Consider the following 22,819-nt stretch of genomic DNA (forward strand, 5'->3'; position numbering starts at 1 on the left):
CAGCACCTTGTTCTGAACCTTCGTGACACTAGTTACAGTTTTTACAATATAATTGTATATTTGGGAGCTTATTTGTCTCATGACTCCCTCCCTGGTTGACTATAAGGTTCAAGAGGGAAAGGACAAGGTTGGTTTAACCACCATCCTTCACACCATGCACAGCATGGGGCCTGGCACATAGTTGATCATAAAAATCTGTCAAGTGAATAAAGTAACAAATTGTACTTGTTTTTTGATTGGCAGGATGTGCAAAATATCTCTTAGATATGTCCCAAAGGCTCCCAGTGAACAATATGAGATTGTGTCTGTAGAGCTGTTTGCCCAAAGTGAAAATTATCCTAAACATTCTATAAAGGGAACTGATTCTAAAGTCCGTTTCTCCAAAAGCTCTGTCAGCTCATCAGCATGCAGAATATATTGAGTAATTATTTCTACTTTATCAATCTCACTGCAGTGCAGTAATGCTCAAGTTAGATAAAGTTAAAGTTGATCAAATTGGAGGGTATTTCTTCTTAGGAAGAGATTCAATGTCGTATATGCTGTGTCATGAACAAAATGACCATTTGCCATAACCTAAAACCCATCACAAAGCATGGCTGAGTTCATTTAGAACTTCAGCCAAATTAAGTTTGCTTTATAATTGTGTAGATATAACTATCTGAATATATGGCTGAATAATTATATGTTATTAGAGCATGCATACAAGTTTACTTTCCTGATATGTAGGAGAACATGTAGAAACTGCAGGATAATTCTTTATCTAAACATAGCTCTTTTATAAGTAGCTATATTAATGGTTCTAAAGAAAGACTTTTTAAAAATACAATCCTACAAATTTCACAGGATCTGTATTTTTTTTTTTTTTTTTTTCTTTTTGCGGTATGCGGGCCTCTCACTGTCGTGGCTTCTCCCGTTGCGGAGCACAGGCTCCGGATGCGCAGGCCCAGCGGCCATGGCTCACGGGCCCAGCCGCTCCGCGGCATATGGGATCCTCCCAGATCGGGGCACGAACCCGTATCCCCTGCATCGGCAGGCGGACTCTCAACCACTGCACCACCAGGGAGGCCCAGGATCTGTATATTTTATCATGAGCAAGTTAACTCTCTTTTCTGAGTATCATGCTGTTGATTTTCTTGCTAAATCATAGTAAATAAATCCTTTTTTTTCTCCCATTGGGTATTTTCCAAAAGACAATATCAATAATGTATTTTCTTGAACATAATTGAATAGAGTCAAAAGATTATAAACTTGGAAAGTACTTCAAAAGCTTTCTACCCCAATGAGCTGCAGTTGTAGATAGTATATTGGTTGTGATACATTCATATTAGGATTTGAATTTGGTTCCACCATTTATTAATTATGTGAACTTAGGCAAATTATTTAAGTTCTTTGAGTCATACTTTCCTTTTTCTGCAATAATCTTATCTGACTGGAGAACCGAGAAGATTAGCTGAGAAAATGCATGTAGATTGTGTTAGACACAATACCAAACACAATTTCATAGACTTGATTATGAGAAAAATAGTCAATTTTTGCTTTACATAATGTACGTCAAGTAGAATTAGACTTTGCTTCTCAGTTTACACAAAACTGAAGGGGTTGGAAAATGATCACATGTGGAATGGAATCAGTGTGCTTGCAATCAATAATTTGGAAGATGTCCTTTTTGCTTACCTTTGTCTCGTTAGAAGCCATTCTGAAATTTGAGTTAATTTTAATTTAAATACATCAAAGCTGGCATTTCTTAAAAATAACTACATATAATTTCAGATAGAGTTCCAGACCATAAATTTTAGATTTATAATTTTCATCAAAATAATATGGTCAATTAAAATATTCAAAATTAAAATATAATATTTAAACTTAATAAGCTTAAGGTGAAAGGTTTCCTTACCCTTTGTTGTTCAAATTATGACCTAAGTAAATCAAAATTTACTTAAAACAAATCTAAGTAAATACCAAAATTGTGTCATAATAATTTTTAAAAAACTTTAAACAGCTACCTTTTAAGGTATAATTTTTTCCATTTCCTAGAAATAAAGTATTTATTAAGCACTATGATATTTAAGACAGTGGAAAGGGTGAAAAGATTTATGACACGTTCTGTGCTATAAGGATTTTATACCATTAGTAACGTGGGCACCACTCAGGTAAGATGTGCACATATAAGTGGAATAGATGGCATATGTTCAGCTATTACAGGGTACATGGTGACAAATTCTAAAATTCTTTGCTATGACAGACATTACCAATCTATCACAGAACCCTTTCTTGTTCAGCCTCAGAATCATTTCTAAAAGGAGGTTCTGACTTCTACGTCTATGAATATGGAATAGATATACTTTTCTCTATTTCACCTCCTAAGTACAACAAATATCCCTGGACATCATATAAAATATATATATGAAAACTCTGAAAGGTGGAGAGGTGGTGGTAGAATGGCTTAGGCACCTCAGAACCAAAAGAATGACTCAGTGGTGAGTTCCCTGGGTTCTCTTTTCTACCTCAGGTGTTCCTGAATGGATGCTGGAGAAGACAGTCCTTGAAACACCAATAGAAACAGACAAAAATCCCCAATGAAAGCCTGCTTTTCCTGCCAAAAGACCAGGAAAGTCAGACAAGACAGAAAATGTTTTGTCAGTAATGATTCTTCTCCATCCAAACCCCACAGAGGAAACTGTGGCCATAAACTGCCCCCTACACTGCAAAGAGTGAGTGGAGAGCCCCCCAGGCTGTCTGCGATGCCCCCACCTTTCCCAATGGGTGGTGTCTGTGGAGGCTGAGTGAGGGGATGTGGCTTCATCCCTGCTGGGCAGTCAGTGATACCACTTGGGAAACTGGGCTCCCACCCCACCTGGTGGGGATGAGCTTCCCCTCCCCCTGCTTACTGGGTGGTATCAGAGGATGCACATTGGAGAGGATGCACAGAAATATTTCCACTCCTCAGCTGTAGCAAGACCATCCCTCTAGGTCAGTGAGGTCACATGGGGAGCCCTGCAGAGGCACCTCCTCCCTCTCACAGCCAGGGAGGTAGTGATGTTGACCTGGAGGAGAGTCTGAATTCCCACCCTGCCCAGCAAGGACCGCACCCTTCTGGACTATCACTGGTACCTGGCAGGAAGGAGGTTGAAGCTCCTTTCACCAACTGGAGCAACATCAGGCAGGGTCTAGCAAAACACAAGATTTAAATAAGAGCCAGAGCCTTATAACATAATAGCCAAAATGCCCAGGTGCTAATGCAAAATCACCTACCATACCAAGAAAGTGGAAGATAACAAACTAAATAGATGAGACAATGGAAGCCAATGCCAGGTGACACAGATGCTAGAACTCTCTGGCCAAGATTTTAAAGCAGCCTTCATAGATATGCTTCCATGAGAAGTTGTGAGCCTGCAGAATCAACTAGAAAATAGAAAGTCTCGGCAAAGAAATAGAAGATATGAAGAGAAACCAAATGGAATGAGTAGAACTAAAAAATACAACTGAAATTAAAAGCTTGGTAGGTGGACTCAAGAGCTGAATGAAGAAGACAGGGGAAAGTACCAGTGAATTTGAAGATAGAAAAATAAAAATTACACTTTGAACAGCAAAGAGAAAATATACTTGGAAACAAAAAGAAAGGTAAAAAAGAACTTCAGAGAATGTGAGACTAAAACAAAAGACCTAACATTTGTGTCATCAGAGTCCCAGAAGGAAGGGAGAAAGCAGGAGAGCCTGAAAAAAACTTCAGGAAAAATGGCTGAGAACTTCCCGAATTTGGCAAAATATGTGGACCTAACAGATTCAAAAAGTTAAGTGAATCCCAAATACCAGAAACTCAAAGGAATGCATACCAAGGCACAAGATAGTCAAACTTCTGAAAACTAAAGGCAAGAAAACAAATCTTGAAAGTATCCAGACAGAAACAGTGGATTACCTATAGGAAAATAAGATCTAACTTACAGTAGATTTCCCATCAAAAATGTGGTGGTCAAAAGGAAATAAGACAATATTCTTCAAGTGCTGAAAGGAAAGAACAATCAGTCCAGAATTCTATAGTTAGCAAAAATACCCTTCAGGAATGAAGGGGAAATCCAGACATTACCAAATGCTGAAAAACTAAGAGAATTCATTGCCAGCAGACCTACGTTAGAAGCAAGGCTAAAAGAAATTCTCTAAACACACAACAACAAAAAAATATAATAAACTTAGAGCATCAGGAAAGAAAAAAGAACACAAGAGAGCAAAAGTATGGGTAAATACAATTGACGTTCTTTTTTTTTTTTTTTTTTGTGGTATGCGGGCCTCTCACTATTGTGGCCTCTCCCGTTGTGGAGCACAGGCTCCAGACACACAGGCTCAGCAGCCATGGCTCACGGGCCTAGCCGCTCTGTGGCATGTGGAATCTTCCCGGACCGGGGCACGAACCTGCGTCCCCTGCATCGGCAGGCGGACTCTCAACCACTGCACCACCAGGGAAGCCCTCATTTTCTTTTTGAGTGTTCTAAATTGTGTTTGACAACAGCAGCAAAAATTATAACATTACCTAATGTAGTTCTCAATGTATACAGAAAAACATAATTAAAAGATATTATTAATAGGGGCAGATAAAGGGATATAAAAGAATGTAAGATTTCTACACATCCCTCAAACTGGTAAAATATCAACAATAATAGACTTGAGAGGTTGTGTACATATAGTTAATACCTGGAACAATGACTGAAAAAAGCTATACAAAGAGATATGCCAAAAAATAACTACTGTAGGTAAACCAAAATGAAGTTCAAAAGCTGTTCAAGTAACTCACAGGAAGGCAGGAAAAGAAAACAGAAACAAAAAAATAAAATGGCAGACATAAGTCTTAACATATTAATAATTACAATAAATGTAAGTGGTCTCAATGCACCAGTTATAAGACAGAGATTGGCAGAGTAGATAAAATGAATGAATGAGTGGATGGATATAGTCATGTTCAAATTATGGGTGAGTCCATTTTCATTTGGTAATGAACTTTATTTAAAGAGCAAAGCACTTTGTAGATTTTAAATTTCTCAAAAAGTACTTTGAGTTTGCCCTTCTTTATACAAATGAGGAAATTGAGGATCAAAGATTTTTAAAGTATATGCTCTGGGTCACACAGATCATAGGTTACAGATTTGGGGCTGAAACTCAAGAACTACTGATCCAAAGATCATTTTTCATAAATTGTTAACAGAGAATGTCCTGAGGTTTTACTCTAAAAGCATGTGTTGGTGTAGAGAGCAGCTTGGGGGAAGTGCAAGGATCTCCTTGTAACAAAGCAAAGCTTCCTATTTGAGGGAATATGTATCTTTATTTATCAAGGACAGCATTTCTCTGTGTCTGGTGTGCTGGCTTCTTAGGCTGCTTTGTATTTTTCTCTTTACTTTCCATCTTAACGAACTGTTACTGTTATTCTTGGTTGTTGTTATTAGTGGCTGCTTTAAAATGGGCTCCCATAGGCATAGCAGGCCTTCTCTTGCACTTGCAGATCTGCCAGAGTCTCATGTAAATGGGGACAGAATTCTCAGCCAGGGCAGGGTGAGCGGGAAGAAAACCATCCACAACACATCAGTTTTTCCTCAGGCGTTTCCATACCCAGCACAATACCTCCCTGTCAGGGAAAGTGCTTGATGATAAAAACCAAATGCATTCTGACTGGAAGGCTTAGCAGCCTTCCAGGGAGCATTTAGGATGGTCTGAACCCTTCATCCTCTGAGACCATACAGCTCGTTAGAGAAGCAGCCTCAAACCCCATCCCAGATCTGTGGATTCAGAATACGCATGTTATCAACATCCCTGGGATTCATACATACTTTAAAGTGTAAGAAACACTGGTACAAATGCTCTTGCTAGAGGTTTGGGATTTACTGCACGGTAAATCCACAACCATATATTTCATGTTTAATTTTAGTACTTTTATTTGGCAGTTAACCCATTTGACAGCAGTTAGTACCAAAAAAGTGCATATTTCTGGAAAACAAAGCTGTAATTTTCTGTTTCAAGAAAGTCGATAGTGAAATGTTAACATCACAAAATATGTGTATATGTTGAACATCCACCCAAGAAGAGGCGTCTTGGTGATAATCTGATGCCATGGACACCAGAAGGCACTGTTGAAGCCCTATTGATATTTTTTTCAAAGTTACTAGTAATTTTAGGAAGGCTGTGCCCAAGGTAATACTTACAGACAGCTGCAGAAACTGCATTCCCATGTCTCTGGGAAGGAGGACTTTACTTCAGATAAATACTTGCTAAGTTTAATAAGACACACGGAATGAAACCAATCTGCTACCTTGGGCTTAAATAGGCACAGATGAGGGAGGGCATTTGTTGGAAAGACACCAAAAAACTAAGGTGAGGAAGTGAGGGTGAGCCAGCCAGGGGGAGTGGATACTTAGGGTCAGCTGGCCACACACAGCTCAGTTTTGGGGGGAGTGGAGAATTATGGGGACTCAGAAGGAGATTTTGGTTGGCCTTGAAAGCCAGAAACAGTAGTTTAAGTTTAATGTTATAGGAAATAGGAAACTACTGTATAGTTTTAAAATGAGCATAAAGTTATGAAGACATTAATGAAGGCTAATCTGGCAGGTATAAAATTGAAAATAGACAATTATAATGGTCTAGGAATCTATTGAAATGCAATAGAAGATTCTATCTAAATTCAGCAGACATGGGTTTGAGACCTCAGTCTTTGACTTAGTGAGTGTTAGAGTTGGGACAAATCATAAAAAAAATCTAGCATCTGTATCTTTATCAGTAAGAAAATAGAATAAGGTCTCTTATTTAATAGGCTTGTGGTGAATAATGAATGAAAAAGCATGGTGTGAAAATGATATATAAACTGTAAATCCTATGTAAAGTAAGATGTAGATATTGTTTCATACATGATTGTATATACATATGTACATCTGCTCACACGTACATACATAGATATATGTACATACACAATACAAACCCACATCATTTATGGATCTTTTAAATCAGTATTTTATAAAATATTTTCATGTACCTAGTTTTGAATTGAATTATTATACTGTTATTAAACATACACAAACATATTATGCTTATACGTTTGTATTTGAAAATTAAATGCATATAAAACCTATAAAATTCAAGTTAGAAAATAATTTAACCGGTTGGATGATAATTTTTTTTTAAGTTACTTATTTATTTTTGGCTGCATTGAGTCTTTGTTGCTGCACGTGGGCTTTCTCTAGTTGCGGCAAGCAGGGGCTACTCTTCGTTGCAGTGCGTGGGCTTCTTATTGCAGTGGCTTCTCTTGTTGCAGAGCACAGGCTCTAGGGCGCACAGGCTTCAGCAGTTGCAGCACGTGGGCTCAGTAGTTGTGGCTCACGGGCTCTAGAGCGCAGACTCAGTAGTTGTGGTGCACAGGCTTCGTTGCTCCACAGCATGTGGGATCTTCTCCGACCAGGACTGAAGCCCGTGTCCCCTGCACTGGCAGGCAGATTCTTAACCACTGAGCCACCAGGAAAGCCTGATAATGTTTTTCTTAAACTCAATTATTACTTGAAAAGTGATATGTTACTAATGGATACTACTCTGTAGTGTTTGTGTGTATGTACATATATCCATATACATACATATATATGTATATGGATATATGTACATACATATATAAAGAATCAACCTTTTTATCGTTTTCACCATATGAACAACTATATAGCTTATATTTTTATTACCTGCTGTAAAGTCATTTGGCTTTCACTAGAAGCAGGCCCATGAGTTCTATATTATCTGCCTCTGGTATTTTTCTCCTTAGATTATAACAAATTACTTGGCTCCAACATGATTATAAATACAAGAGCAAATACAGGCCCTGATATATAGTAGAACCCAATTATAAATAGTAATCTAGACAATCTAGAATATTCTCATGATTTTTGACTATATGTGCACATACATATATAAAGGCACACATATATACATATAAGTCTTAATCAGAAACTCTCATATGCTTGCACTGTATACTTAGGACCCCTCAGCAATTCACAGGTCACCATTTGGGAAACTGGCTTTTTCCTTCCATGCACCTGAGGCAGAGTGTGAGAGAGGGTTGCCATTTTTTCTTGCAGCTCAGATCCCATTCTGCACCTCTCACCACATCCTCTTCTTTACCATGCATTTCATCTGCTCTCCATCCCTCCAGCTCCAGGGCTGATCAGCGGTCCTTCATATGTGGTGATGCTCCTGTCATATTTGATGTTCAGCTATGTCTTTTTTTTTTTTTTTTTTTTTTGTGGTACGCGGGCCTCTCACTGTTGTGGCCTCTCCCGTTGCGGAGCACAGGCTCCGGACGCGCAGGCTCAGTGGCCATGGCTCACAGACCCAGCCGCTCCGCGGCATGTGGGATCTTCCCGGACTGGGGCACGAACCCATGTCCCCTGCATCGGCAGGCAGACTCTCAACCACTGCGCCACCAGGGAAGCCCGGCTATGTCTTTTTGATTATGATCTGGGTACCTATTGGATTACCTCCTGGATGCCCCATTTCAGACCTTATTACCTACCATGCCTCTTACCTTAACCAGGCCGCAGGAAACCCTGCTTCAGGACACTCATTCTCTTCCCTGTTTTATACTATTATGGGTGGCCTTCCTCTGGGTTTGCCCTAGCCCTCCAAGTGGGGTCCTGATAACAGAAAGATAGACCATTTTGAGGTAGCGGGGATGCGAACTAGGATACTGGTAATGGGAAATGAGAAAAAAGCAGAGAGTGTGAAGTAAACTTTTAAATATTCAGGCAGTGATTGTCAGTCAACCACATGAGAGCAGTAGGAGGAAAGAACCCTCCTACTTCCTGCTGAATCAAAGGATCTCACTCGACTTACCGAATTACTGGGAGAACGGTTTACTGAGGCAGTCTGTCAGGACAGCTGTGTGAGGGACAGCTACCAACCTAGGATATGCACAAATCTGGCTTGAGGCGTGGGCAGAGCCCAAGTGGAAATTCAGTAGGCAGCTGGTGATAACGTGGATGTCAATATATGAGAATCACAAGTCTAAGGCCATAGTTCAAGCCCAGGAATCACTGAGCTTTTTGAAGGGGAAACAAAAAAAAGAAAAAGAAAAGCAAAGCAAATGGTGAGGTGTTGGAGCCTCTGAGGAGCAGCAGAAAGAAGGAGCCATTGTAAGTTTCAGAGAACAAGTATTTGAAAGAAGTATGAAACAATAAGAGAAGTGTTTTAAACTTGCAGAGACAAGAAAAATTGCTCCCTTTATGGCCTTAAATATGAAAAGAAAAAATCCCACATGGATTTTGTACTATTAAAGGAGGCTGCAACAATGGAAATTGAAGTGTCTCTTCCAATTATTTAAAACCAAAATGACAACTCTCTCATGAGATATGTAATAGAAATAAACCAGCTTCCTTCTGATTTACATTTTGCTCTCTTTTAACAAATATATTAAAAGGAGTTGTTCCTTGCAATTCATATCTTTATTTACAAAAGAAATAAGTAAAAATTGTGTGTATAGATGCATGCATATAAAGTTAATGTTTTGTCATTTACTGAGTGCCTACATGGTGTCAATACAGTGCTAATGGTTTTGTACACATTATTTCATGCAGTCGTCACAATTACCTTTGGGGTGAGTATTATTAACCTGAGAGCAGTGAAACAAGTCATTAAGTGACTCAAGTCATGGAGCTGGCGAATGCCAGAGGCTAGAGCTGATGCAGATGTCTGACTTTAAAACCTGTGGTCTCAAACAGAAGGTAAATTTCATGATATGAGTATGTGATCGTTGGTCTGGGTTACCAGACAATATAAAGCTATGTTAGTACAATAAAAAACAAAACAAACAAAAACACAAGAAATTTTACTCCCTTCAGCTATGCCAAAAGTAAGAAAATTCTCCAGGTTTTGAAAGTTGTATACATTTAGCTAACTGACGTTAAAAAATTATCTAAGGACTATCTGCCATGTAATAGTTATCATGCAGAATTTCTGGAATGAATGAATAGATGAATGAATACTGGATTTTAGCAGAAAACTGCCTTCAACCCATAAGCCTAAATTTATAAGTCTATGAGAATTGTTCCATCTGTTCTTCATTGAACCAGAAGTGTAAGAATTCCATTTTTAATAGAGTGCCAACCTCTGTTTTGAGCTCTGCCACATAGCCTGATGTTAGGACACTCTAGGGTCTAAAACCTACAGCTCGAGGCCAAAAACGATTCCCAGTTGTTGATCAGACAACATGGAAGTAGGACCTTCTTAAGTCCTGGGAATCAGGGTTCACTTGTGCAATAAGCTTCCAGATTTAACAGAAGTAGTTATAAAGCTGTTCTGTTTTGGCCTCCTGGGTCTGAATCCTTGCAAGGTAGGGTTTCCTGTGTGCTTGTAGAATGAATGTCATCTTTCCCATTTAACCTGCCAGAGGAATGTCATTTCATTCGGTGTTCTCCCCAGATGAGAATTGTAAGGAAGCAGGACGCTGGGCACGCTTCAGTGAGTGGCAGAGAAATTAAGGTTTGCGAGAATGAACAAATGATTATTAGAGCGAAATCTCAGAGAAAATGGTGAGGAAACAAGACATTGGCAGGCAATACTCTGAGATCTTGATCGTAAAGGACCTTTACTACATTCAGTAATTTAAGCTGAACATTTTGCAAAATACTTAGCAGCCTTCACACTGATACATTGCCTTGGCAAAGCAGCGGCTTTGGAAAGCCAAAGGTTATAATTCAATTATTTTCAATACTTTGTCCAAAATGATGTCCATATGTCTATGTTTTTTTGTTTTCCATTTGAAAATTTTTATTATGCTTCACACACACACACACATACACACACTTATGTATATTTCAGATGGTTGAAATAGCTGATTATAAATTTAAGCACAAGAGAAATTTTAGAGCTTGGCTTTTCCCAGAAGTTTGATTTTTATCAGCACTACATTTTTCTTTTACTCCTCTGATAATTTCCCATTGCATTCATTGAAGATTTTGATAAAGAAAAAATAACAAAGACAATAACCAAAAAACTGACACTGAACCACAGGTGGCCTGGGCTCCTGTAGAGCAGAAGGTGGTCTCACTTGGGGATCAGGTCTGTTCTCTGGCCCTAGGTGTTACTTTTTCTTGTTGTTTTTTATAAATTTATTTACTTATCTATTTTTGGCTGCATTGGGTCTTCTTTGCTGCACTCGGGCTTTCTCTAGTTGCGGCGAGTGGGGGCTACTCTTTGTTGCAGTGTGCCCGCTTCTCATGGTGGCTTCTCTTGTGGCGGAGCACGGGCTCTAGGTGCACAGGCTCAGTAGTTGTGGCTCACGGGCTCTAGAGCATGGGCTCAGTAGTTGTGGAGCATGGGCTTAGTTGCTCCATGGCATGTGGGATCTTCCTGGACCAGAGCTCAAACCCATGTCCCCTGCATTGGCAGGAGGATTATTAACCACTGCACCACCAGGGAAGTCCCCAGCCCTAGGTTTTAAACAAAGTCGCTGTGCTAACCCAGGCAAGTCATTTTATCTTTCTCTTCCTTACCTGTAAATTGTATTTTTATGTAAACTCTTTCAACCAGTCCTTCCAGCTCTATCATACTGTGTATATTCTCACTGTAATCTGTGGGAAAATCTTTAAATAATCTAAATTTAAAACCCATGATGATTTAAAATCCATAATATCTTAGGCTTTAATTAAGTAAAAGAAGATCCTTAATTTAGTGATTGCAGAGCTTCCCTTTGACAAGAGCACCTGAATTGGGTGTGTTGTTGGGAATTCCTTCTTATCCCCTTGCATTACTCTGTGTTCCTTACTGTAACTTATTTAACTTGAGTATTGTTCTTGTTTGTTTGTTTATCTCATAGCAGATAAGCCTGGATCAGAGCTAGTAAATTTCAGAAGGAAGTGCTCATATTGACCTCTCCCTCCATCTTACTAGTTTTTAAAATTTCTTTTTCATTCATACCCCTTTCTTGCCTGACCTTTCACGTAAAAGCTAGCCTGCGTATCTCTGTAGGACTGAGCCTTCTGTTCTAAGATCTCCCCTTAATTCCTTAGTTCTGCAGACCTGTTTTCTGACAGATAGTTTATAACTAATACATTTTATGACAATGGATGCTTTGATGCTCTTAGCTAAGGTAATATTTACCGTTTAACAGAATTTCCTGGTGCTTTAAGGAAAATGAGTCTTTGGCGAGTTGGTGGGCGGGAAGACTTAAGCTGGGGGAGGTTTTTGAGACCTGAGGTGGGCGATTCTTTACTCTGATTCCTATGAAGTCTCGAAACCAAGGGATCAATATGGTGATATATTTGTGATGGTAAAGATATTATTCTATGCTTTCTTTCTAGTATTAAATAAAGTAGAATGCATCACACTGTTCTCTTGACCACGGCCATATGATAAGGCGTGTCCATGTGATTAAACTGCGTGAGAGCCGTCAGACATACCTTCTGGAATAATAAATTTAAACATACTGTATTCTGACCCATTTTCCATTGTTTCCCATTCACTCTTAAGACCCTTACAACTTTGGAAATGTGCATACTTATGACACATGTGAGAAATGCAAATATCTAACAGGTTTTATACATCTTTGAGATGAAAAATAGAAAACGAAAAGAAGAAAATTTCATAACGTCTATCAGAATAACCCTGTGCTTGCTTCATTTCTTTCCAGCTGTGTCCTGTGGAATCCCAGAGTCCCCAGGAAACGGTTCATTCACGGGGAATGAGTTCACGTTGGATAGTAAAGTGACCTATGAGTGTAACGAGGGCTTTAAGCTGGACGCCGGTCAACAGGCTACAGCTGTGTGTCAAGAAGATGGATTGTGGAGCAACAGGGGGAAGCCCCCAACCTGTAACGGTAAGTGTTCTAATGCTCATGCCCATCTTTGCAGATGTAAAGAGGAACGGAATACGCTGGTGAGAACTCTAGGCTCCAAAGTGTGAGATCCTCTCCCACAGCGTGTGAGGGCTCATCTCTGGCAGTGTGGTCATGTTAACGCCAGTTTATTCCATATCAGCCACTCTGACCATTTACCATAAGCTCTGCAGTCTTGAAGGTGAGTCATATGGAATCATGTTAGTTCCGTCAGCACCTAGACCATGAAATTTACACAGCAAATCCTGACTGTGCTGCCATTTTCTATTTGGAGGGATGCAATCAAGAGGTTATTGAGACATTAAGCACTCTACACAAAGCATTAAAACGTAATTCAACACGAGCTTCCTCTGCATCTCCCATCTCACTGTAAGTTCCGTGAGGTTCAAGGCAATGCCCAGTCTATTTTTTTATCACCCTTTCTGCATAACACACTGATGCTCAATAAATATATCACTGATTTGTGAAGTGGGGTAAGTTTTCTGGAACGCTATTTACAGTATGTAATAATATTCTTAAAAGGGTCAAAAGTTTGGGTTCATTCTCAAACTTGTCTTAAAAAATAATAAGTCCATAACACAAAGCCAAAAAGAACAAAAGTTGACACACACAGACACACAGACACACACACACGTATATGCCCACACACACAATTTATACCAAGAGTTTCATTGCTGCTCTACAAAACTGCCTCAAATTGGAAATAATCTAACTACCTAGTTTCTAAAAATTGAAAACTATATAGTATTTCTACATATACAATATTTTTGCTCTTAAGATATTTGCAAAATAGATCTCATGGGCTTCTATTATAATATTAATTTATTGACTTTTTTGTGTATAGTGTTTTGGTCATTAAAATTATTTGAACATTTTAGGTATGAACATATAAATGTTTACACAAAATAATCAACTTTTCTGCATTCTTTTTATTTTCCTTGCTGTCATTTTAATCTATTTTTTTCTTTTTTGCAAATAATTATTGCATTCCTGAGAGTCCATAACGCACTGCTGAGACAATACCTACCCCTCAACTCCTGGCAACCACTAATCTTTTTATTGTCTCTATAGTTTTGCCTTTTCCAGACTGTCATATAGTTAGAATCACACAGTAGCCTTTTCAGATTGGCTTCTTTCACTTAGTAATACGCATTTAAGGTTTTGTCATGTCTTTTCATGGCCGGATAGCTCATTTCTTTTTAGCTGAATAATATTCCATTGTCAGATGAACCACCGTTTGTATCCATTTACCTGCTGAGTGACATCTTGGTTGCTTCCAAGTTTTGGCAATTATGAATAAAGCTGCTCTAGACATCCGTGTATAGGTTTTTGTGGACATAAGTTTTTAAATCCTTTGGGTAAATACCAAGGAGCATGATTGCTGGATTATATGATAAGATGAGTATGTTTAGTTTTGTGAGAAACTGCCAAACTGTCTCCCAAAGTGGCTGCACCATCCTGCATCCCCACCAGCAGTGATGAGAGTTCCTGTTGTTACACATCCTCACCAGCATTTGCTGTTGTCAGTGCTCTGGATTTTGGCGCTTCTAATAGGTATATAGTGGTATCTCCTTGTTTTAGTTTGCATTTCCCTAGTGACATTTGATGTGGAGCATCTTTTTATATGCTACTTGCTATCTGGAGCCTGGTCTCCAGAATTCCAAAGCAGGTGGTTTACATCGGCCAATAAGTGGATTGGCGTCATAGAAATTCAACACAAGGGTTAACTACATGACAATTATGAGAAAAAAGAAGCACAGCATAGCTTTTTAAGTCCTGATTTGAGGGTAGAGAAAGAGAGAAGCAGAGTTCAGAGAGGGGGAAGCAGACAATGTGTCTTGGATTCCACCAGTAAAGTGTGTGAGGTCTCTCCTCTGGGCACAGGGCAACCAGGGAGTTGCTCTTAGCGGGAGGCCTGCACACGCCCTAACTCATCCCTGCTCTGCCAGGACATCTGCCTGGTCGTCTGTACGGGGCCTTAGACAGATGGCCTGATGTAAACACTGTGGGGAGAGGTGACAGACACAGAGGAAGTAATGAGTGTGCCTGGACTGGGGTCAGTCTTTATGGAGGAGACGGCGCTGCCACAGAGACTGAGCTTGGTCTGGTGGGATGAAAGCGATAATCAGACCCACCTTTCTGAACGGTAACTCCAAACATTTGTCTGTGTTACATCATTCAATGGTAATAGTCGTCCTCTGGAGAAGATATTGTCTTCTTCATCTTATTGACTTAATACAAAGTAACTGAGATACACAAAATTCACAATTTGCAACCAAATACATTTGATTGGTCATGTCATAAAAGCATCTGGAGAAGCGTTTGGTTACAGTCGAAGCGCCCTGTTGGAGGTCCTCTGCTGCCACCGGTAAAGCTGTGCGGTGATCGTTTGGCTCGGTGCTAATGCTTTGGGCGTCATGAAAGCACAGTGGTTGTCGCGTTGCCAGGACCTGCCTAGGGATGCCCTGCACGGTGGTGGAGTGTGAGCCAAGGCTGTGCATCCCACTAGCCCACAAGGAGGTAGTTTTAAGTATTAAATAGATTTCATGATAAGTGGGCTTAGTGTAAGGAGAGGATATATGAGAGTCCCCACAGTTCTGAGAAATGCCCAGGGACTGGGGCAGAAGAGAACACGGAAGAGAGGACAGGAGCAGAAGCCAGGCTGTGCGTCTGAGGAAGCTCTGGGCTACCCACATGGGGGGTGGGGGGGATGGAGCTCAGGACAGCAGTCTGGACACTCCCTCAGCCCCTCCTCACTGCCTCTCCTCCTCCCGTCCCACATTCATTACATCGAGTCCCATCACCTCCACCCAGAAAGCACATCTGCCCACTCAGGTCACTTTCATGCATGCCAAGTCACCTCCACCCACACCCATGAAACGACCCCCATTCATCTCCCTCCACAATCTCTTCTCACAGCAGCCGACTCATCTTTAAGCATATGAAAATCACAACATGACACTTCGCTGCCTAAATGCTCCCAAGAGTTCTCATGGTGATTAAGATAAAATTCGCAAACTCTTTATTTTGAACTCACTTCTCCAAAAGGCAGATATTATGGAGAGTCCACCTGGGAACATGACCCAGCTTGTGGATGAGTCTGATGACTATTAGATGTTTAGGTGCTCACACCACATGAATGATAGCTCGTGTAAGACTAGTCTTGGACCCCTGTATCTTCCAGGCTGGATTCCCAAAGCCTTACACAAATTAACTCATTTAATCCTTACGAGGAATGCAGTTTTGGTATCACATCACTTAGATGCAAACCAGGAAGAGATGGGTTAAGGTGGCCAGACTCACAGACAGAGTCGCCAAGTCAGGATTTGGTTCCAGGAAACCTGAGCAGAGAGCCCTGTTCCCAATCTCTGTGCTGTTCTGCCTCTTGGAATTGATTTCTCTCATGATTTGTAAGTCTTATATGTTATAAAACTGAGACCAGAGACAGAAAAAAAAAGGTGCGTCTTTAATCTAGCATGTAATTCATTCCAAAAAGTATTCAATAGCTGATGGTAGGGGAGGGAGTCACCTTTTGTTTGAGGATCGTAGCAGAACCAAATGATTTCAAAGACAATGTATATTTATGTCTAAATTTTTCTGGAAAAATCAGGAATGAGAGGCCTTTGGCAGTTCAAAGGCAAATGTTACATCAATTAAGAGAACTACTTCATGTTTACATAAAGCATAATATTATAGCACGTAAGGTGGCTTAATTTATACATATATTTGATTTTTTTCTGTTTTAAATGCACATCTAGATGTACAACAGCTTTAAAGTTATAGTGAAAAGAATTAAATAACAAAATTGCTTTTTACATACAAATGAGGTTCCCAGTCTGAGAAATTTATAGTATGTTCAGTTAAATGATTGTTAAATGGGAAAAAACAATTTGCATTTTGAAACCTTTTTTGATACTGACTGCTACTTGTTCAGTAGGACAGGAAAATATAACATTTATAATAAAATGGGAAATTGACCTTAAATTTTCTGAGTATCATCTCAAACTTTCAAATATTTTCCCCATTGTTTATTAGACTTTATAAAAGGAAGAAATGGACAGTTCATTAAAATTCCCTGGTGTTCAAAGGCTGGAAAAATCCATTTAATTTTTTGAGGGGGAGTTGTTTTTTTCACTTAATTTAAATTAAAGAAATTGAGCCGAGTAAGCATAAAACTTTACCTCTGAGTCAAAAAATTTGGTTACTATTAAATTCTGAGATGTATATTTCCCAAAGGCCAATTCCTATGTTTGTATGACAGTTTTATAAGTTTCTTTACCAACTGAATAATATGTAGATCAGTACACTGAACCTCAAGAGATAAGAAACACTTCAGCTTTGATAAGTAGTAAATGTAAATGGTAAATAAACTTAGCTCATTTCACCCTCGGGTTTACTAAAATGAAGGTTGTAATAATAAATAACTTTCAGTTTGCATACGGTCCACAATCGTACAAATCTCCAAGGCAGATGTGTGAGCCTCATTTCTTTTCATTTTAATTATTTACTGAGACTGGATTTGGATCATTGAAGATATGATTCATGCTAGAGCCATAATAAAGCAAGGGAGAGTTATTGGTACGAATGTCCCACATCTACTAGTTGGACAAATAATGAGTAGATATGTATCACGTCCTCTGCATTCAGGAGAAAACAAAACCATTAAGATTACCTTCCAACAACAAACAAAATCAACATTGAAATCCCAATATGTAGAGGCATTTTTCTTTTTCAGTTAAAGCTATTAGAGAAGCAAGTTTGTCATTAATAATTTATTAAGGACCTACTATGCCCTGGGCTCCATGAGTACTTTTAAGTGATTAAATGCAATGTGTATACATTTCAGGAAAGAAGGAGCAAGTTAAAATAATATGAAATAGCTTTATATAACCTGTAAATAGCCCAATCGTAGAACATCTAAGATAACACATAAATTATCTGTCTATTTACACATATGTATGTCTGTACTCATCTACATGTAATATATTTATACATATAATCATATATAATACACATGTACGTGTGCATACATATATAAGTAAATTATACACACATTTTTATATGTGCTTGCATATATGTGTGTTTGTATTACAGTATTATAATAATGTTGGGGATATATATTTATCCCCTTAGTCCCTCAAAAAATGGCCTTACAGTACTTATGTTTCTTTATTAACTATTTCTATTTTCATGGTATAGTTCAGGTTGTTCTTTTCATTTAACACCTGGACCAGAGTCATTTAATCATAAATCATATTGTTAAACCACAGTGTTATGAGACCAATTGTGCACCAGCATTGTTGAGTTTCTCTCTGTGACAGGCACTGTGCAGAGCGTTTCACATGGGTTCCATCTTTGAGTCCCTGTAACAAACTCGAAGCACTGTTACTATTGCCATCCTGTAGGTAGGAGCTACTGACCAGAGGCGTGAGTGGCCACCTAGGGCTGCAGGGAGGCCCACGCCAGAGTCAGGCCTTCTGCCGCCGGCCCCGTGGCGCTTGACCACTGTGTCCTGCACGTGCAGCTGCTGTAAAAGGGTCCTTCTTGCCTATACTGTGCATCGAAAAGAGATTTCAGTTAAGATGTTAGCAAAGCTGATGAAGGAAGGCCAGGCCACCCCGATCTAAATGCATAGTCATTGTGCAAACTACAAATGCATTTCTGAAAGTATATATTAAAGCTCAAAAATAAGTGTGAGATGTGAGACACTTACTCTGTCTTCCAAGGCTGTGATCAGCTATGAAAATACAGCCCAGACCAAAGGGTGGTTTAATTCCTCAGCCGGCAAGATGGGTGGGTGACCCAGGGGGAAGTGCCCCTCCGCACCGTCCAGCCCTGTCTGCAGCCTGCTGAGATCTGCCCCTGTGCCCGGGGAACGGAGTGTTCAGCTGGATGCCCACCCACCTCAGGGTCAGGTGTTCATGGATTCCGGGTGCCGCATGACCCCCACAAAGCGGTGAGCGGCTTGGTGAGTGCTGGCCGGGTCCACCTCCTGGCCGTCCAAGGCATCACTTTGCAGGGTGGGCTTGTGCTACTCTGCACAGGGTGAGGACTCGGCCTGCCAGTGGAGGCCGCTTTCTGGGAGCATCAGATGGTGACAAACCTCACTGTCATATGTTCTATGGGGACAAAGTGTTTTAAGGCTGTAGATCACAATTGTGCAAACTTTTTACGTCTTTTGGGATTGCAGTGCTTCGGGGGAGTTAAGCTATTTAAAGGACCCAGAGTCTGTCATTTCAGATGTGTTTTTGGCCCATTATTTTCAGGGCCAACTATATAATCTTTCCATCTCTTTTATTTTATTTCACTTCCAAAGATTGAACACGAGTTCATCCAGCTTTTTGTATTTTAGTTAGAATTGTGAACTGAGGGCTCCCCTTGGCTCCCTGATAAATATGAGAAAGGAAAGTTTGAACAGAACACTTGAAGAATGGTAAATACAGGGTTTGTGATACTGAGGTTCTCTATGGCCCCTAAGCACAGGACTGTATGAGTTATCCCTCTCCACGTTTAATCTCTAACAAATATAAGCTGCTCAAGGGTAGGCGTAACTTTGGTTCATGGGTGGAACTTTATAAATATTTGTAGACTGAAAGAATGAATGAATGAGTGAGACTCTGTAACGTGGTCTGACGTTAGTTAATTTTCTCTCCCTCTTTTCCTTGTTTATTCTTCTTGCCAAGCACCTGACAGCTGCTCAGTGCAGGGCCATGGTCTCTAGGGACAAGAGCTGCATGGAGGCCCCTCTTCTTTAAGACCCCTTGGAAGACCATTTATTATTAGTTTGAACGAAGATGTAATGAACTAAAGCTACTTGCAGTGAATTTAGTTCCGAAAACGCCCCCAAGTCAGAAAGGCAAGATCACTGTGGGATTCCCTCTCTCATTCTCTTTCTACAGACACACAGACACTCGGGTTGGAAGTACTGTTTTCATCCTTTCCAGGGCTTGGTTTAGACCCATTTTGTGTAATTATAAAATCAGCCATATTATGTAATTTTAGAAATAGATTTCTTATGGAACCTAGATTATAGAATTTGCAAAAAAATTCGGAACAATATTTGCCACTTAGTATCACTAAGTGGATGAGGTTACTTCAATATGGGTCTTGTTTTCTTGTTGAAATGAGGTTTCACGACTGGTGTTTAGGCTTCAGTTTGCTATTTCAGTGTCCCGTGGTCTGACTCTGTTAGTGTATATTTATTGTCTGACCACAGAAGCAACATGACAAGGAGCCCAGGGCAGAAAGATATGTCCTATCTCATAAGGGCTTGGAAACTTCACAAGTGGAAAAGGTAGTCATCACAAGAATAAGCAGAAGGGCTTCCCTGGTGGCGCAGTGGTTGAGAGTCCGCCTGCCGATGCAGGGGACACGAGTTCGTGCCCTGGTCCGGGAAGATCCCACATGCCGCGGAGTGGCTGGGCCCGTGAGCCATGGCCGCTGAGCCTGTGCGTCCGGAGCCTGTGCTCCGCAAGGGGAGAGGCCACAACAGTGAGAGGCCCGCGTAACCAAAAAAAAAAAAAAAAAAAAAAAAAAGAATAAGCAGAAATCTGGCAGTTCCAGGACGCTGAGAATATAAGTGTTATGAGAGTCTAGGTTCAGTCAAGAATCTTGGAGGAGAAGGAACCAGGAGTTCCAAAGTCTCCTGACTTTTTAAGTCTGTGCCTCTGAAATGCTGATGTCTCTCAGGTAAGCCTGTAAGTTACACCCTAGAAGTTTACTTCAGAACTCTCTCCTTCTCCCTATTCTTATTCTAGATAACTCACAGCGAATCATGCTAATCATTTGGCTAAGCTCTGAGGTAAAAACATTCATTTAAAAAGAATATTTACCTTTCAGAATTCCAGGATCTCAACCCAGTCTTTGTGGGAGCATTTCCTCACAGGGAATGCTTGTTGAAGTTAGATGGCATGGAACGCGTTGAAGTCAGCACGGTGCCCTGGGTCTCCCCACTTTATGCTCCTTATTTACCGAAGCCAAAGCAGCTTGTTCTGCTTCGATGCACCAGAACTAAGACTAGCTGTGCCCTTCCCCAGCCAGCGATACAGATGTTAATGGCACACTGAAAGCTGCACTAGGTTGTGAATGCAAGTAGTTCTGAGGCTGGCTAGATCATTTTACTCCAATGGCGTCAGATCATAAGTTTATCAATCTAATTAAATGTGCTTGAACTAAACTTGGGAATAAAAAGCACTTACCCACATTGAGTGTGATGGGGGAATATCTGCATTACAAAGAAAGGACCATTGCATCCCTGCATCTTGGGGCTGATTAGAATATCACAGAAGATTTATGAGCAGTAACTGTAATTTATGAGAGAGAGGCCAAAGGGCTTTATTTATGGTGGCAATGCTGTCATTGTCTGAATATCTTACACAAAACAACCGTTAGCCTGTCTGGTTCGCTGCTGACGGGATGACTCTAATAAATCAGGATCACTCACGGTTAACATGAAAAGCCAACCTCTTTCAAGTAAAATGTGAAATATTTTGTGTTGTCTTTGAAACGTTCACAAGATAGAGAAGCCGCATCCTTCCTGCACAGAAACTTTATTGTCTGTGCTTTCAGTAGGTCTGATTTGAGGAGGAGTATTTAGGGATTTTTAATACAAAACTGCATTGTCACCCATGTCAGCCCTTAATTCTGTTAACCATGTGACTTGGGGATGGTCGTCTGCACATCTTCTCTTGAATTTTTTGAAATAGAAGAAAATTATTCCATAAGAGTTGTTGTGTGTTTTTTTAAGGTGATAGAAGATAATCTATATTTCTGTTTTTAAAAAGTTAGGAATATGAGGTAAACTGGCAGATGGAGCACTCTGTCAACTCAGCTAAACCTGCTTGTTATGGAGGACATTTAACTTCACTACACCTGACCTGGCGATTGATTCACTTACAACTGTCATGAGTACTGGTTTATAACATTTGTGTAAACAAAATGCTTTCTTTTGCTACATTTTCCAGATGGACCGATATTTTAAAACATTCTTTAAAAATTGTCATTATTTATATATTGGTGTGCCCAGAGTTCTCACTGATTTCGTTGGTGCCAGTTGTTTTAGTCATGTACAGAATAAGTGCGGTTGTCAAGCTGTGGAGGAAATGGCAGCCTCAGTGATGCACAGGTTGGGGTTCTAACCATGGGGGGTCCCCGCTTACTGGCTGCTCCATGAAATACAAGTAACAGGACCGCCCATGTCCTCTCTCCCCGTATTGTTGTGAGGGTCACTCAGTGTAAAATTATATATACATTTATACAGACAATGTGAAAAGGGTGTTTTTTAAATTAATTAATTTATTTTTATAAATTTATTTGTTTATTTTTGGCTGCGTTGGGTCTTCGTTGCTGCGTGCGGGCTTTCTCTAGTTGTGGCGAGCGGGGGCTGCTCTTTGTTGCGGTGCGCGGGCTTCTCATCGCGGTGGCTTCTCTTGTTGCGGAGCACGGGCTCTAGGCGCGCAGGCTTCAGTAGTTGTGGCTCATGGGCTCTAGGCGCACGGGCTCAGTAGTTGTGGCGCACGGGCTTAGTTGCTCCGCAGCATGTGGGATCTTCCCGGACCAGGGCTCGAAGCTGTGTCCCCTGCATTGGCAGGCTGATTCTTAACCACTGCGCCACCAGAGAAGTCCCAGATTTTATTTGAAATATGCAGCAGGATTGAAATTGAGTTATGGATTTGTCCGTTTAAAGACATTAAAGTCTTTTCAGAAATGGCAATCATGCCTGAAATTCTAAAGGTAATCTGGTTAGAAAAAAAATTATTTATATCACTAGGTAAAACACTTGACTATCCATATAAATTTTGGATAATTGTTTTACCTAAAAAATGCCTGAGAACTCCATCTAAGGAATATTTTTAAATTAGAAAATTCTTTTCACATTTTAAACCTTGTTGATATTATTATTGCAATAATACCAAAAAGGCCTATTTTCTCTGTTTATTTGCACATAGTAATGGTAAAATTACCAAGAGAAGATTA

General features: G+C 40.0%; 1 protein-coding gene across 1 annotated transcript in view; it reads left to right on the forward strand.

Moving 5' to 3' along the window:
- The window catches only part of CSMD1 (CUB and Sushi multiple domains 1), a 1,461,432-nt gene that overhangs the window by 1,371,122 nt on the left and 67,491 nt on the right, over window positions 1-22,819 (forward strand). The window contains exon 52 of the mRNA XM_060085850.1: window positions 12,641-12,826. Within this exon, the coding sequence (XP_059941833.1) occupies window positions 12,641-12,826 (186 nt within the window). The remainder of the gene's footprint in view (window positions 1-12,640; window positions 12,827-22,819) is intronic.

This window comes from Mesoplodon densirostris, chromosome 20, assembly GCF_025265405.1.
Source record: "Mesoplodon densirostris isolate mMesDen1 chromosome 20, mMesDen1 primary haplotype, whole genome shotgun sequence".
NCBI lineage: Eukaryota > Metazoa > Chordata > Mammalia > Artiodactyla > Ziphiidae > Mesoplodon > Mesoplodon densirostris.